General features: G+C 35.7%; 2 protein-coding genes across 10 annotated transcripts in view; both read right to left on the bottom strand.

The window, feature by feature from the left end:
* The window catches only part of LOC123524958 (uridine-cytidine kinase-like 1), a 352,168-nt gene that overhangs the window by 121,079 nt on the left and 212,682 nt on the right, over positions 1–18,407 (bottom strand). The gene's annotated exons all lie outside the window — the stretch shown is intronic.
* Positions 1–18,407, bottom strand: part of LOC123524897 (uncharacterized) — a 97,018-nt gene that overhangs the window by 77,628 nt on the left and 983 nt on the right. For 4 of the 7 annotated variants that reach the window (XR_006681360.2, XR_008370182.1, XM_045303491.2 and 1 more), the window contains exon 1: positions 16,119–16,265. Coding sequence is in view for 1 of the 7 variants with exons in the window: in XM_045303496.2 (XP_045159431.1) it covers positions 16,119–16,182 (64 nt within the window). In the remaining 6 variants the exon portion in view is untranslated. Of the gene's footprint in view, positions 1–14,998; positions 15,089–16,118; positions 16,266–17,887; positions 18,110–18,407 lie in introns of those variants that run through there. The other 3 variants (XM_045303493.2, XM_045303496.2, XM_053538306.1) reach the window with 3 other exon arrangements.

Below are 18,407 nucleotides of genomic sequence, written 5' to 3'. Positions count from 1 at the left end.
TTCGCTATTGACTTTAAATTGGAGTAAACAGCATTTTCCCAGAATTTTGATTGGGTAGGGCCATGAAATCACTTTGACATTAGATAGCAGCAGAAACTGAAAGTGTAGAATAAATATGAAATCGATTTGCACATCCGTAAATACATAATAACAAGTGACAATATTAAATTTCTAATTTGATCACATGCGACTTCTGCATCGTATGATAAACTAACTTGACTAAATACAATTACTAATATGTAGCATACCTTAACAAAATGCCATTGAGCAGCTGTGTTACTGGAGTTAAGACTTTTTACAAGTAGGCAAATTTACCTTTTCTTCAACAATATCCTTTTATTTTTAGACGTTTACCACAGCATCTTAAAGTGTCAAGGAGAAAGTTTAGATTTTTTTCTTAGTGACAAGATGAGGTTATTTGATTGCCCTTCGTCCGTCGTCCGTCAGTCGTCTGTCTGTCCGTCGTCTGTCCACAATTTCTTTTGAACACGACAGAGACCTGATTTTCAACAGATTTTAATTCCTGAAGGAGCCAAATATTCACCTTATGAACATGATGGCCATGACATTTTACTTTCGACTTTAACTACATTTACACACAAATTAAGTCACAGTAAGATCTTGGTTCCTATTGAAAACCAGCTAGATTCCATCATATGTTCAAGAGATACAATCTGACTAAAGTACCTGATTTTCTAAACGAAGATCTGAGAACAACCCATTCACATTTGTCTTCTGTATGTTTTGGATTTCCAGTATTGCTATTTTTATTTTCGCAAATCTATTTTTATTTCAACCAATATGACGACTTATTCGAATGTCAAAGAGTAAGAAAAATTTGAAGTCAGTCCAAGGTACGAACCCGGGACCCTCGGTAACAGAGCAAGTGCTCTACCGACTGAGCTAACCGGCTATCCGACCTCTTACGACATAAGAATTGTAGATATCAAAAACCAAGGCTTGCAGAATGTTGTAACTTAGCTTTTGATTGGCTTGCGGAAGGGTCGTCAGAACGAGTTTATCAATAGCTCGTGTTCAGATTCTAAGCGTAGCGTAATAGGATATGTACTTTAGTCAGATTGCAAGAGATACTACCCCTGAAAGAGGCAAATTTTCTATTCTGGCCCTCTCAGTCATATAAGGTTTCATTTATGCTTGGATTTGATACATACTTGCATATGTATGTCCAATCACATGATCGCGCTACGTGATTTAAATTTGAGCCCGAATGTGAAAGTTGAAACGTAAACAAAAATAATAAATCAGGGCGTAAGTTTATTACTCAATATATTGTGTTAATATCATGTACATCGTTCGAAACCTATTTGAAAGTGCTTGCCCCGGTACTATAAATTGTCCCGCCAAAACCTTCTCGTTTTAACACTATTCCTGTTCAACTACTTTCGACAGTGTGCGCTCAATCTACAAGTCAACTGAACAGGAATAGCATTAAAACAAAAAGCCTTTGGTGGGAAAACCTTGGGGATAGCTCTTTCAAATAGGTTTCGAATCATATACACGATATAAACACTATATATAGATTAAAAAATTACGCCCTGATTTTCAATTTTTGTTTACTAGTACATTTGTACTTTCACTTTCAAGCTCAAAATGACGTAGCGCGATCACATGATTAGACACACTGTGCATGGAATTTTTATCTTAATAATCTTTAGGTCAAGTTCGAAACTTTGTTATGTTAGGTCAAAAACTAGGTTATCAGGTCAAATCAAAAGAAAAGCCTGTTAACCCCATACGCCACATTCATGGCTTTATCTTCAGTAATGTTTATCTTGATGATTCAAAGTTTAAGTTTAACATTGAAAGATAAACGGAGAAACAGAGTACAAATCACTAACAACGGACAAGCAGAAAGAAATGTTACAAAAAATGAAAGACAAAAATTTCATTTTCCTCTGAAAACTGTCACAGCGCCAATCAAACATATTAAGAGACCTTTAACTCCTTGGTCTAGTGCCAAGAGGACGACAAGGAATCAAGAAAAACTCATTTCAGTTATTCTTATTATAAAAACTGAAGAAAAATTGTAGCTGGGAACATACTTAAATATGCTTAAACATGATTAAAAACTTATAAAAATGACAAATGGTTGCAGCATGTGTAGTGTGTTGGAGAATACTCCCCCGCCCCCACTCCAATGCAAACCCGAATTCGATATTATGTGACCAAAACAAAAGGACAGCAGAAACCCTGTCAGTTTGTATATTAGATAAGTTGGTCTGTTCTATGATGTCGTATGTGGTAACCATTTAATCAAGCAATCGAAATTGTCAGTTGATATTTTGTATATAATAACTTTATTTTAATATAACTTAATTAATAAGGGAAAAGGAAAATGAAGAAAACCTTCATACTTTAATATCAATAATCATAATTGGGGGTGTATTTAGTACGAAAGAACATGGCTTTATTATTTGGCAGTTGATTTAGTAAAATAATTATGGTTTAAAATAAAGATTTTCGTGTGTGCATTCAACAGAACTGAAGTGCAAATCAATAGTATATGATTAGTTTACTATACATCAAGTTTCTGTTGCTGATGTCAAAGTGATTTCATGGACCTACCCCTATCAAAATCCCAGGAAAATGCTGTTTACTCAAGTTAAAAGTCCATAACGAACATTAAAGAAACAAGATCCACCGTAATGCGTTGTAATTGTACCCACCGCACACTGCGTTGGTATCATTTTTGGTCGATTTTTTCATACGTGTGTAATGAAAATTCACCTGTTAAGGAGAAATAGTTTTTGCTTGACAGGGCCGTACTTACGATTTGCTGCAAACGTGCTCAGGGGTCGTTTTGTGCAAGATTTTACCATTTTTAATGCGAATTCTACAAAAACGGCAGTCCCTCGTCAAACTGTACAGAAGTGTTTACATTAATGACAAAGAATTGCACGGAACAAGTGTTTCTGGTTGGAAGAGTATACATGTGGGCACCTGTCTCACTGGTTGTTTTCAGTCAAACGTGAAAAGGTCATTAGAAAACGTACCGATGACAGCATAAATGTAGTCAGTCGGCCATATTTCTCCACCGCTTCTGCGACGAATCCTCCACCGCCGCTGCGATGGAACCACCGCTTCTGCGAAAGCTATGGCCAGTGTGGTATCCTAGGAGTAGAGATAGAAGAAGCCCTTATTCTTTTCGGCAAACAGAATCTAGACGTCTTCTGGACGTTGATACTGAAGCAGCCCGATTTCTTATCGGTGTCATGATAGTGGGTGCCACATTGAGAGGTGGTGTGTCAGATAGTGGAGATTCCATTATAATATTGATTTCAAGCGTATACTTAAATTTTTCAAGAAAAAAAAACAACGTTTCTTACATTACCTGTTTTATATACTTTTCACAATTAAAACTTGTGTAATGTCAGCATTTAATGGTGTGAAAATAATAGGGGTAAATATCTGTAAAAACAACATTAACCTGAAAAGTGTGTGTAATGTCAATTTGACATCAGATTTCTCACTTTGCTTTAGCACTTTTGCTCTATTCATCCAGCATTTACTTGAAATAGAAACATTAACTAGAGCTGCTTTTGAAAAAAACGCATGTCTCCCACAACTGCATAATCATCTGAATAGTAAGTCTGTCTTAATATACTGTTAACTCACAGAAAATATACCTTTGATAGTTTTAGAAGAAGTGTTGGAGTAAGCGGCCCATCGGTAATTCAAGGGCCACAGTTCCGAAGTTCATGGGCAGATATGACTAGTTATCGAGCTTGGCCGAGGACTTAGTGGCAAACACATCTTGTTCAAGTTTGGCGAAGGTCGGGTGAGAAATGTTCAACAAAGAGTGCGGACAAGATTTGTGACAGATAAGTGTTGGACTAAGCGACTTATCGGTAATTCAAGGGTGCCTGGGTCGATTTGGCTAGTTATCGAACTTGGCCGAGGACTTATTCGCAAACACATTTTGTTTAAGTTTGGTGAAGATCGGATGAGAAATGTTTGACTTAAGAGTGCGGACAAGATTTGTGACAGACGGACGGATGGACACACAGACATACAGGAGTAAATCAATATCCTCCCACCACACAGTGGTATGGGAGACATAATTATTATGGCTTCTGAAAAGATTACCATTGAAGTGAATGATAACAAAAATCAGCTACAGTATCGTGCTATTTCTACAAATGAACAACTGGCAGTGAAGATATTATAACATCATCGAATGGTAATTATTTTAATTGACTCGTCTTTGTAGGACATTTTTTGAAAAGATATATAATATTATTTTTAAAATAATTATTGAGAGAAAAAAACTTAATTTATTTCTTTCATTTCAGACAATGTGACTACTATGATGTCCCGTCACGAAGAAAATGCTTCAGAATGCAGTCACTGTTTCTGTTCTCGGTGCATTGTATCGGAGGATAGACGTCAACTGTGGTGGCCAGGGCTTATCGGAAGATAGACGTCAGCTGTGGTGGCCAGGGCATGTCAACTGTGGTGGCCAGGGCGTATCGGAGGATTAACGCCAACTGTGGTGGCCAGGGCGTATCGGAGGATAGACGTCAATTGTGGCGGCCAGGGCGTATCGGAGGAAAGACGTCAACTGTGGTGGCCAGGGCACAACGTTGATTCAGCTGTCCAAAATGCATCAGAAAGAAAATGGCTTTATTAGAGGTTTTGGGCTATAAAGACTAACAACGGTGCATGGCGAGATCCACGTTACGTTACCAAAAAGACATTAGCCAGAAAATCTAACACAACATGGCACCGACGAGAACTGATTTTGATATTGATATTTTCTAAGTTGTTATAGTAAGATTGTAGAAACTGGAAAGTTAAAAGCATATCTTATTTTGAAAACATTGTAAAATTTTAAGTAAGTTCCTCTATAATTTCTTTAATTCTTCATTTGTGCACACCCCCTCACCTCCTCCCCACCCCCCCAAAAAAATTTGGTTTTCATCAAAAATTGTCAAAGGTATTAAATGTGTTAAAAAAAAATTAATATATATCTCATATTTATTGATGAAATGAATGATAATAAAATACACTTTTTTTTTATCTTATTTCAAATGACAGTTATTTGACTGAATGACTTTCCAATACATAATTTCCCCAGCCTGTATATTGAATGACCCCATACTGCTCCGACAGAAATATCTTGGCCCACTGCCAATATCTAGGCCTACCCGTAAATTGTAAATATAGCTGATACGGCGCTTTATTGTACGGCTTGTTAAACCTCGCTGTTAAAATACCACAGTGACTGCTGTTTACAAGAGTTTATTATTGCGCTGGAATTTTACACAATGTAATGCATTGTTCGCGCTTTGGCGAGAGAAAGTCGCATGTTATACATGCAGTTTTGAATTAAGTTTGATACAGTTAGTGGCTCGATTACTAAACTTGGTTTGGTTATTGCAGACTGTAGGGGTACATTTTATTGTATATATTTGTTGATTTGTTCGGCGAATTTTTAGCTCACTAGAGCACAGAGTGCTCAAGGTGAGCTATTGTAATCGGTCATTGTCCGGTGTCCGTCGTCGTGTGGTGTGCGTCGTGCGTCAACATTTGCCTTGTTAACACTTTAGAGGCCACATTTGTGACCCAATATTTATGAAACTTGGTGAGAATGTTTGTCTTGATAATCTCTAGGTCATTTTTGAAACTGGGTCATGTGGGGTCAAAACTAGGGCACTAGGCCGTATCAAAGGAAAATCTTGTTAACACTCTTAGAGTCCACAGTTTAGGTTTGAAACTCATGAGAATCAGTCAGAATGCTTGTCTGATGACCTCTAGGTCAAGTTCGAATCTGGTCCATGTGGGGTGAAAAACTAGGTCACGCGGTCAAATCAAAGGAAAAGATTTTTAACACTCTAGCGGACACATTTATGACCCTATCTTCATGAAACTTGGTCAGAATGCTTGTCTTGATGATATCTAGGTCAAGTTCAAATCTGGGTCATGTGGGGGAAAAACTAGGTCACGCGGTAAAATCAAAGGAAAAGCTTATTAATACTCTAAAGACCACATTTATAATCCTAACTTCATGAAACTTAGTCAGAATGTTTGCCTTGAGAATATCTCTGTTAAGATTAAAACTTGGACATGTGGGGTCAAAAACTAGGTCATTAGGCTAGATCAAAGGAGTATCTTTTTAACACTCTAGAGTCTACACTTTAAGTTTGAAACTCATGGGAATTGGTCAGAATGTGTGTCTTGATGACCTCTAGGTTAAATGAATCTGGGTAATGTGGGGATAAAAACGAGGTCACCCAGTCAAATCAAAGAAAAAGCTTATTAACATTCTAGAGGCCACATTTAATACCCTATCTTTATGATACGTGGTCAGAATGTTTGTCTTGATGATCTCTATGTCAAGTTTGAAACTAAGTCATATGGTGTCAAAATTATGTCACTAGGCCGAATCAACTCTGGTGAGCGATATAGGGCCATCATGGCCCTCTTGTTTGGTTGTTTGGTTGTTTAATTGTGGTTTGTTCTCAAGTTAATACTTTGTTTGTTGGCGGTTTGAATTGTTGGTTCTTTTGTGCATTTGATATTCAGAATCTGGTTACTTGTTTGAATTTGTCTGTTGATGTGTTCTTTTGAGATTTAGAGGTGTGTAAATTGATTTTCTTCAGTTTGGTTGAGTATTGATTCGAATGTATATTTTGCTCCGAGTTTGGAGATTAATTACATGTATTTGGTTTTGAATGGTTCTTGGTTAAAGCTTGTGCTGGCCGAGCATAAGTATTGAAATAACGGACAAAGAAACTCATTCGAAAAACTTATTGATGTCATCACTAATTTCGGAAACATATCAGGACTAAAACTTAACTTCAACAAATCAACAATTTTAAGAGCGGGATCTTTAGTAAATACAAATATGAAACTGTGTAATGATAAAAAATTTAATTGGACATCTGAATCGGCAAAAACACTTGGTATGACATTCTCGAACAATATTAATAAAAATGTACACCTTAATCTAGACCCAAAATTAAATAGCTTTAAAAACTGTTTGAAACAATGGGAACACAGAAAACTAACATTACTAGGAAAAATTACAGTGATAAAAACCTTTGCGTTACCGAAGCTTATATATCCCTTTACAGTTTTACCAAGTCCGTCTGAAGAAAAATTAAAGGACATAATAAAGTTAATGTATAATTTTATATGGAACAATAAACCAGAAAAAATCAAAAGAGATGTACTACAACTTGATTATGAGAAAGGAGGACTAAAAATGATAAATATTAAGTGTTTTTTGAACTCGATAAAAGCCTGTTGGATAAAACGATTTATGTGTAACAGTGAAAGTGTAATTTGGGGTACTTTCTATAATACAATTCTAAAACCAGCAGGGGGAAAGTTAGTATTTGAATGTAATTTAAATGATAAAGACATTGAAAACATATGTAAAAACAACACATTTCTCAAAGATGTTCTTATTGCATGGCATACCATTAAGAAGGTTGAATTAAATGACATAAGTGGAAAACAGATAATCTGGAACAACTCTGACATAAGGAATGGGAATAAAACGTTGTATTACAAAGAATGGTATGAAAAAGGAATAAAATATTTAGAACACTTATTTGATTACAGGAAAAAAGATTTTTATTCTTTTGAACAATTCAAGTATTTATACAGTCTAGAAGATAATGAATTCCTAAAATATTATCAAATTATCACTAGCATTAAGCCGGATCTAAAAGAATCACTTAAAAAAGAAAACATTATTTACAATACTACAGACAACCTGCTTAATAAAATTCAGGCAGCAAAAGCACCAAACAAATTACTATACACCAAACAATTAAATGTAAAACTTAAACCAGAAATAAAATCAGAAAAGAAATGGGGATCTACTGTTGAAAACAATAACATAAAATGGAATAAAATTTATGGACAAATTTTTAAGGCAACGATAGACACAAAAATTAGAAACTTCCAGTATAAATTTTTAATGCGAATAGTTCCAACAAATAAATACTTGTACAAAATGAAATTGTCTAGAACAAACTTATGTGATTTTTGTAACATGCAAGTGGAAAGTATAGAACATCTATTTTGGGAATGTAATCATGTTCAAATTTTGTGGAATAGACTAAGTAACTTTCTTGCAGAAAAGGGAATATCGTGCCTGTTCAATCTAGAATGTATAAGTTTTGGCACTGTGCAAACGGGGTTAAAAAGCAATACCATAAATTTCATTATTTTTTTGATGAACTATTTTATTTTTCAAATGAAAAATAGACAAAAGGTTCCCGTTTTCAATCAGTTTTTATCCTATTTAAATATCAGAATTTGTCTAGAAAAAGAAATAGCAATAATGCAAAACAAAATTGATTATCATTTAAAGAAATGGTCTTTCTTAAATCTTTAATATGCATCCTTACCACGTACATCACTGAGACACATGAAAAAAAAAAAAACATTTTGAAATAATCTATTTCAAAGGTAATCAAGAGCGCACATGGGTATACTCTATACTTTTTTTTCTCTACTTTTATTTTATACAGTGTTAACTTTCTTCTCAAATTAAGCGTCTTATCATGCAAAGTGGATACATTTATTTATCTTTTTTTGACATACAAAACGATTTTATAAACAAAACTGAAGGGGAAATAATTGCAATTGTTTTATGTATCTCAAAGATATTATTTCTGTTTTATTATTATTTAGTAGGTCTGCAGAATTGTACAAAACAAGTGTAACGTGTTTGTATGATGTATGTCATAAAAGAGAAAAAATAAATTATAAAAAAAAAAAAGTATTGAAATATTATGTGTTAAATCTCGACGAAAAGCGGTGCAAATTTAGTTATGTTTGTGGACAGAATATTTGTGGTGTGTGTTTGATTAAGGTGTAAATTGTGCCTCACCATGCTTTGGAATATATTGTACATAGAGTGAAAAATACGTAAAAAACTACACAAAATACACACACAAAATAAATAAGAAAATATTAAAGTGCTAGTTTCCAAAGTAAAGATTAGCCATAGTCAGGGGGCGGTGCAAACTACCTCCCTAACCTTTGGTACCACCAACCTGACAGTCTAGGTGAATCCCAACATGTTATAAAATTACATCAAACATATCCGCAGATCTGCACCATTCAAATGGTTTTAGGAACAGTTTAATATCATAATTGTCTAGAAAGATGGTAAAGTTGCCGTTTTAAGGTAGTACATAATGACACTCGGCAATTTCCATGTGATTACGTAATTTTTGTCAATCAGTCCTGCATTCTTCGGAGGTAAAATAGCTCAACGCTAGCAATTTCTTTTCGTAAAAACCGAAACAATAGAATAACTCACACTGTTTGCCATTAATTCCTACCGAGTCCAGTCTTATTTCTACGCTTTTTCCCGGTTTATCAAACGTGCACAGTTACCTTATCTTGGATATTTTGTTAGGCCAAACAACATACTAAGTATTCTGTTGTTTTTTTTTTCGCTTCCGGTACTGGTCAAGATGGCTGGCTTTGTTTACCTGCTCTGAGAAATATCAAGAATTTGCGGAAATTTAGCGAACTTTTGTAAATAGGGAGGTATTATTAGTGAAATAATATGTATAACAGCACAAGTGATCAACCTGGTGCTACAAACCAACCTATACCAGATGAAATTTTGTCTCAAAATCGATATAATATCCTGGGTCAATTGGACAGTCAAGGACATTGTGATATTGAAACTGACCACGTGTTTAGTGACCAATCTTTTAGACAAGTGCAACGCCTAAAACGCCCTAGAATTAGTACTGGAAGCACTGATATATCCATAGATGAATATAAACTCTTATCAGCTGATGATAAACTGTCTGTCATGTTTGCTGAAATTGGTTCGAGTAGGGGCAAAATCGAGGTCATTGAGAGTAAGATTGATAACTGCCTTCAGCTTCGAAACAAGGTCGATATTATAGAAAACACCATCTCCTCGTATGAAACACGCCTGAAACTTCTAGAATACAGATCGATAGATCATGAAACACGTAAGAGGCGCTGCAATTTATTCTTTGGAGGCTTTCGAGAAATACGTGTTGAGAACTGTCAACAACGTGTCATTGACCTCTTGTTTGATAAACTAGGTATTGAATGGCCAATATACATGGAACGTGCATATAGGCTCGGTCCTTTTATAAGAGGAAAAACACGGCCAATATTTGTAACTCTGGAAAATTATTGCGATATCCAGTTGATTTTGTCTCGGGCTCATCTTCTCAAAGACAGGACAGTGATTACAGTATAAATAAGGACTTCCCTCCTGAGATAGCGTCGGCCAGGAAAGCTTTATGGCCCACTTTTAAACTATTAAACAGAGACATCCACAAAGCAAAACAGTTATGGCATATCCCGCAAAAATAATTCGGGACGGGACGGTGGTTTTGGATCGTTTCCCAGACTGGGATGAAGTTATGAATTCTGTGTCAAAACATGAATCAGCTGATCTGAGAAATAGGCCGCGTAGTAATACACCATGTAAAAAAAACGCGTCAATGAGTGATCACATGACCGAGGTAAAGACGGACAGCGCACGGGATTTATCAAACGATAAACAACCAGGCGCGTATCAGAGGGTGCGCCAAGTTTCCAAGTCATCCGCCCGGAGCATCCGTCGGCAAAGGATTGAATCGATTTCACAAGACAGGAGAGAAGCGAAATCACCGCGCTCTCAACGGGGACGCGCACCGGAAAAGAAAACTCCACAAAATTATAGTCGTGACCGGTCTTGTGACGATAAATTTGCAAGACCGTGGACAATAAATGACAACACCCCTAGAAACCCAGGAAACAGGGATCCTGCTCACTCTAAGTAGGATATACGGGGGAATTCTTCCCAAACGCGATGTGATAACACTGTTGACTTAAACTTTTGTTCTCTGAAAGTGAATGGTCTAAAGAAACGTATTGACTACCCGGATTTCTTAGAATTTGTTAAATCTTTTGACTTTTTCTGTGCCCTAGAAACCCACCTTGACGATAATGATTTGGTTGATATTGAAGATTTTGTGTTTTTTGCCAAACTTCGCACACAACATTTTAAGCGTAAGTCTGGAGGTATAGGCCTGTATGTTAAAGAAAAGTATGTACAATATGTAAAAGTGTTACCTTGAAATAATGACTACATTTTTTGGATTTCTATAGATAAGCAGTTATTACATTTATCAGAAAATGCAGTTCTAGGTATCATATATTTTCCTCCAGAGAGTTCACGCTTTTTAAATGACATCGACCTAAATAATTTTGAAAATGATATGCATGTAGTTTACACAAATATGTCTTTTTGTCTGGCGATATAAATGCCAGAGTTGCAGAGCTTGCTGATTATCTCCCTTCAGACCCATTTCTCAATGAACTGTTTGATATTGATGAAGAGTTAGTGTCCCAATTTGACAAGTATACGATTCTTGAAAAATTATTTATTAGCCTGGATAGAAAGTCAATGGATAAGAACACTAATGCGAACGGTTTCATGTTAATCGATTTATGTAGGAATAACAATTTGTTTGTTGTAAATGGGCGATATGACAACGATTTATTAGGAAACTGTACGTTCCGAGAAAAGTCAGTGATTGACTATTTGATTGTGTCTGCTAAATGTTTTTCCCTTCTAAGTTCTTTTGAAGTTTCAGAGACAGATGCACTTTTCTCAGATGGTCATAGTGCTCATTGTTGGTCTATTAATATTAAAAACATGTCAAAGTCATACCATAAAGAAAGTTCTGGTACCATAAAGCCAAAGTGGCAAGATGACAGAAAAGATTCTTTTTGTCAAAATATTGACACTGATCACATTGAATCAATATTTAAAATGTTTTTAAATGATTCTAGTGATAATACACAGGTTGTTGAAACTGTAACAAATGAACTACAGACTCTGTTCCATAACGCCTCTACTGCAACTTTCCCATCTAAAGGTAATTTATTCCAAGAAAAAATAATAAACCCTGGTTTGGTCCTAAATGCTACAAGGCAAGACAAAATTACCATAATGCGAAATCTGAATATCGAAACGTAATATGGATAACAAATTGCGACTTCAAAACGCTAGCAAAGAGTATAAACGAGTTATGAATTACTATATTAAGAAATTTAAACAAAGTAATGGTAATAAATTGAGAAATATGCATGATAAAAACCCAAAACAGTATTGGAAATTTCTTAAAAAGCTTAAACCAAAGTCCAAGTCTGATGATGCACCATCGGTTTCGAACTTTTTTGATTTTTTCAAAAATATCAATGCTAACCCTCATTCTGATAATGAAGATGATCGGTTCTTAACACATGACTTCTTAGAAAATTCAAACCAGTATTAAGATGCACCTATCACGGATGCTGAAATTTTGAAATGTATAAACAATTTAAACAATGGAAAAACGTGCAGCCCTTCGGACAACATACTAAATGAATATATCAAAGTAACAAAAGACATGATTTTACCGATATATAATAAACTTTTCAACTCTATTCTTGATTCTGGTAACATACCTAGGACATGGCTTGGGGGATATATTATCCCAATTTACAAAAACAAAGGAAATACTTTAGACACCAATTCCTATAGGCCAATTACTATTTTATCATGCCTGGGTAAACTTTTTACAGCAGTTTTAAATCTTAGGTTAACAAAATATATTGAAGACTCGCAACTACTTGATGAAAATCAAGCAGGATTCAGAAGTTCATACTCGTGCTCTGATCACATTTTTACACTACACGCTCTTATTGAGATACTGAAGAAACGAAAACAAAAGGTCTATTGTGCCTTTGTGGATTTTTCACAATGTTTTGATAAAATATGGCGCTTCGGACTTTGGCGTAAACTTACGCAAAATTTCATTGACGGGAAACTATTTAAAACTATCTTTAACATGTATCAAAACATCAAATCATGTGTAAGGCATAGTGGTAATCAATCGCAGTTTTTCCCATCCGAAATAGGTGTTAGACAAGGAGAAAATTTAAGTCCTATCCTCTTTTCACTGTACTTAAACGACTTACAGTCATATTTGGAAGCTAACGGTGCCGCTGGCATAGAGCTAGATGACTCCTTTAGTGAGGAAACTTGGCTTAAACTACTGATTCTTCTTTATGCGGATGACACCGTGATAGTTTCCAATAATCCTGTCGATTTCCAACATTGTTTAGATTATTTTACCAACTATTGTAGACAATGGAAGTTAACAGTTAATCCTATTAAGACCAAAGTAATAGTATTTGGTGCCAGAAATCGCAATGCTCACAATTTTAATCTAGGTGAACACCAACTTGAAATATTGACAACTAGCACTACCTAGGTTTAACTTTTTCTGCATCTGGCTCTTTTCTTAAAGCAAGACAACATGTTAGCCAACAGGCAAATAAAGCCATGCATCTCCAGACTTAACCATTAAGTTATTTGATCATACCGCCTTGCCCATTTTAACATACGGCTCGAAAATATTTGGTTTTGAAAATCTAGATCTTCTTGAAAAAGTTCAAAATGTTTTTATGAGACGAATTACCACTGCTAGAAAAAGCACCCCGAAATATATGCTCAATGGTGAGCTTGGGAGATATCCGATTTATATAAATGTTTATACGAAAATGATATCTTTTTGGTCACGTTTGCTGCGCGGTAAAGAAAACAAATTGTCTGCTAAAATTTATCAGTATATGCTTAACCAGACAAATGTCAACTTCAAATGGATTGATAAAATCAAAGAAATTCTTGAAACTGTTGGAAGACCCGATATCTGGCTAAATCAGCATATTTTAGTGCATAACAAGAGCTGTCTCCGTAGGATGACACATGCCCCCGATGGCACTTTGAATGAATAGTTATGGCCGATGTTAGAGTTTAGGACCTTTGACCTACGGAGCTGGGTCTTGCGCGCAACACATCGTCTTACTGTGTCACACATTCATGCATAGTTATTTTAAAATCCATGCATGAATGACAAAGATATGGACCGGACATGCCCATCAATGCACTATCATGAAAAATGATCTTAAACATCTAAGTGTGACCTTTACCTTTGAGCTACGGACCTGGGTCTTGCGTGTGACACGTCGTCTTACTGTGGTACACATTCATGCCAAGTTATTTGAAAATCCATCCATCGATGACAAAGATATCGACCGGACACGCCCATCAATGCACTATCCTTTAACATCTAAGTGTGACCTTGACCTTTGAGCTACGGACCTGGATCTTGCGCACTGCACGTCGTCTTACTGTGGTACACATTCATGCCAAGTTATTTGAAAATCCATCCATCGATGACAAAGATATGGACCGGACACGCCCATCAATGCACTATCCTTTAACGTCTAAGTGTGACCTTGACCTTTGAGCTACGGACCTGGGTCTTGCGCACTGCACGTCGTCTTACTGTGGTACACGTTCATGCCAAGTTATTTGAAAATCCATCCATCGATGACAAAGATATGGACCGGACACGAAAATTGCAGACAGACCGACAGACTGACAGACCGACAGACAGACAGACGGTTCAAAAACTATATGCCTCCCTTCGGGGGCATAAAAATACTCACAAACTTGTAAAACAAATTTTGATAGACCAATATAAGCAGCACTGGTACAGTCAATTACAACAATCCAATAAAGGCAGAATCTATCATTCATTTAAACATACTTTAGAATACGAGATATTTTAATATTCTTCCAAAAGTAGATTATATTAATCTATTTAGATATCGTACTTGTAATAACCGTCTCCCAATTGAAACAGCGCGTTGGGGACGTGGAACTGCGCACCTTGATAGCACATGCAGGCTTTGCGATTCTGAAGAACCAGGCTCTGAGCAACACTATTTACTTAAATGTACCAATTTTACTAGGGAAAGAAACAATTTTTTACAAAATGTTACTATCTCTGATAATGTCCATTGTTTTGCGAGAATACTATCGAGCCACTCTGAAACAGAACTTACTAAGCTTAGTAAATTTGTTTCCATTATTATGTCAAGTTTTAAATAGCCATCTAAATATAAATCACTACTTACTGACCTTCGTGGGTACACGTGCATATATTCCATTGAATCATCTAACTCACAAGATAATATGAGTCATAACCGAATAACAGCAAAACCCGACGCGTACTATTTTCTTTACTACAATGAAATAGTAAACTTTACAACGAAAGCATTATGTCAGTGTGAATTGCTATTTATAGACTTACATTACGGCGAATTACTATATATAGGTCGTACCTTGTCAGTATAGAAATTTTTGATTGCTGTCAGAATATCATGTCATGTTTGTTTTAAAATATTTACATGATGAATTTTATTGTTACGGTACTTGTTATCACCTTAAAATTATGTACCTTAAAATATTTTCATGATGACTTCTATTTATATGGATTGTTCATTGTACCTTACATGTATTATTATATTATGTGTGATTTAGCGCACTCTATCAACTGATGTATGATGTGTGAACATCTTGAAGGATTCCCCCATAATCGATCAATTACAACTCCAGAATCCTCTAGAAAACAATTACACAACATTCATCAGTAAATAAGGTGCTGCCGGAAGTATTACTGTAGCTTCAGTTTTGGATACAGTTCATCCCCATGTTGTAAATTATTTACCTTGGGAGAAAATAAAGTTATCTGTCTGTCTGTCTGTCTGTTGATACTTAAAATTACCTACATGAGGCGATTTAATTAGTAGTCAACAATGGTTTTCTAAATATTTTGTGATAACTTCAGGTAGCCAATTTCACTTTACTGCCATCTTGAAAAAGACGTTTGAATTTGCTTCCCTTTTGATGTTGTCATGGACTGATGATGAATCCCAGCTTTTGCACTTATAATACTTTCAGAATTTTTTTAACTCCACAAGTAAAAGATAAGTCTCGCCTAGAAATGAAAGGCGAACCATAGTTTAAGCCGACTGACATATATATACCAATGTTTGTTTTTAAAATCGACATTAAATGTTTCTTATATATTGCTCAGACCAATATTCACCTATAAAAGTTACCTGAAGGTTAATAAAACATCGTGATTTAAATCAAACTTTGCCTGGTTTTTAACTGACGTTGAAGATCCTTGCCTAACGACCAATATAAACACTTTATCGCTACGAAATAATTAACTAAAATACGAAAGGCTACTTACCGAAATGTAAATTAAAGCTATAGATCCTACATTCTAATTTCACAGGCGTAACTATTTTCGTCATAGGTTAAAATGATCATGTATGTTGACTGAAGCGTTAAAGTGTTTAACAGTTGTATTTATAAACTGTTCCGCGCGTTTTGAGCCAGGACGGAATAATACACATTTTTAATTGGGTTACTGAAGATAGCTGGCACAGAAATAATAATACTAAAAAGAACAACCCAAGACAGTTGTATGAATACATTACTTTTACTATTAATAATTTTACTATAGCAAGCAATTAGTATCTAATTTCGTTTAAATTAATGGTTGGCAGAAATTGGTCACAGCTTCACATAAATGTCAATATACAAATACATATGATATAAAGTATATGTTTAAAATGCAGATGTGGAGGCCCTGTGAACAGAGGCCTAATACAGTATACTTGAAACAAACAAACTTCTTATTACACAACGTTAAGATATACTGGTGGAGGCTGACCTAACCGCCACATGTCGAGAATTTGGAACAACGTGGAAAATTCTTGACAACCGCCACCAGGCATTTATCTATAAAACAGAACAAATTGGTCATACGTTCCCTGAATTAGAGCGAGCTAAACAAACATAATTATCCAAGTAATAAAACAGCCTTTCGGATTTCCTCTTGTACCGGACCAGCTATTGTAATAAATTAGCAAACTTTTCCCAATGGCAGCTAAAGATTGCACACTCATAGGTAACGTCTTGTCAGTAAAATAATCCCCTCCTAATTTGAAGGCTAATAATTTCAAAATCATAATTATGAACCTCAAAAGGCGAAAGGCAGATTTGATGCCAACTTTAGCCATTTCGCAATATTGCACTAATGAAACAATAGCTCCGTCACTCTGTCTAAAGAAGTGTACTGAACTGAGGAAGAAGACGTATAAATAAAATCATTCAAACTTGAACCCTGCGGGGTTCCCTTCGGGAAGGAAAGATGGTGTATAATCCTCGAGCTACCATCTTTTTGGCCATAAGACTGATCGCGGATTGCCTGAAATTTGGAACAGGCATTTCTTTAAAAGGAACCGCACTTCTGCTTAACTGCTCTCCCTACATACTAGTAACTTTCTCATTAGCTACAGCAGAGTTTCGCCTAACGGAAATTAAAGTTTGACTGAAGTTTGGACTCTAGGGCGCTGGTTTTGTAATCGAAACCCTTTGTTAGAACTCTCTAAAAATTCAGCTACCACTTATTTATTTGGATATAAAGAAAGATAGACTTGTAATACTGCTAAGTCAATAAGGGTTTTGGTGAGGGAATGGGGGTTTAAGTGACCTTCTTTGAAATGCCGGTTTTGGCTATCTGAAGATTCCTCGAGGTCCAAGTGACGAGTACCTAGAACGATATTGATTGGTAGCTACTAGTGATTCTGAAAAATAAATAAATACTTCCTAGAGTGCTTCCCATGACAACGCGTACAGCTATGTTCGTATACACAAGCAAATTTGGTACAAATACCTTGAAAACTAAAGTCATAACATTTTCTTGCGCACGGTATATATAGATACTCATGTACATTAAGGACCTATCTTTTTGGCCGGAGCCTTTGTCTTAAATTTTAGCTATCAGTCTGCTTCAGTAACAAGAAAATCTCTGACCTTGACTGTTATTAATATGATCTGAGCGTAACAATACTGCTTACTCTATGAATTCGCCATTAACCATCGTAATTTTAACATTTGCTGAAACGTGGTCTCCCAAGTCGTTATAAATGCTCTACATCGGAGCCAACTCACCATTTTGTTCAACACTGTCTGACAGTGCAGAGAATCATCAGCCAAAATGCCCCTTCGCTGCGCAAACACGGAACAATGGTGTTCTGCAACAAGGCTCACCACAACCACAAGTTGTTGCGGGTTCAGATTCACCGGTTGCGGGGCTGAAATGGCTGGGTGGCGTTGCGGTGTGGCTGTACCATCTGGACTGTGCTGCGGAACTCCTTGGGTTTTTGACGTTGTCTAGAAATATTCAATTGTATGCTTGAAAATTTGACATAAAGTATATTAATATATGTAAATTTGTCGCTAGTCCGTTATAAACTTTGAGATAAAAAGGAAAATATGACAAATTTGCAATTTGGCAGCACATCAATTCGAAATCATGTCACCACATACACAATGTCTATAGTGGGCATTCAGACAATAAGACTGAAATGGTCAATCATTTAACAAATGGGCTAAAATAAGTTCACCAATATACATTAGTCATGAATTCAAAATCTAATTACCATACAACACAATGAATATAAAGAGCAAC

The sequence above is a fragment of the Mercenaria mercenaria genome, chromosome 3 (assembly GCF_021730395.1).
Source record: "Mercenaria mercenaria strain notata chromosome 3, MADL_Memer_1, whole genome shotgun sequence".
Lineage (NCBI taxonomy): Eukaryota > Metazoa > Mollusca > Bivalvia > Venerida > Veneridae > Mercenaria > Mercenaria mercenaria.
Note: the sequence above shows the minus strand (reverse complement) of the source record. Positions and strands in the feature narration are given on the sequence as shown.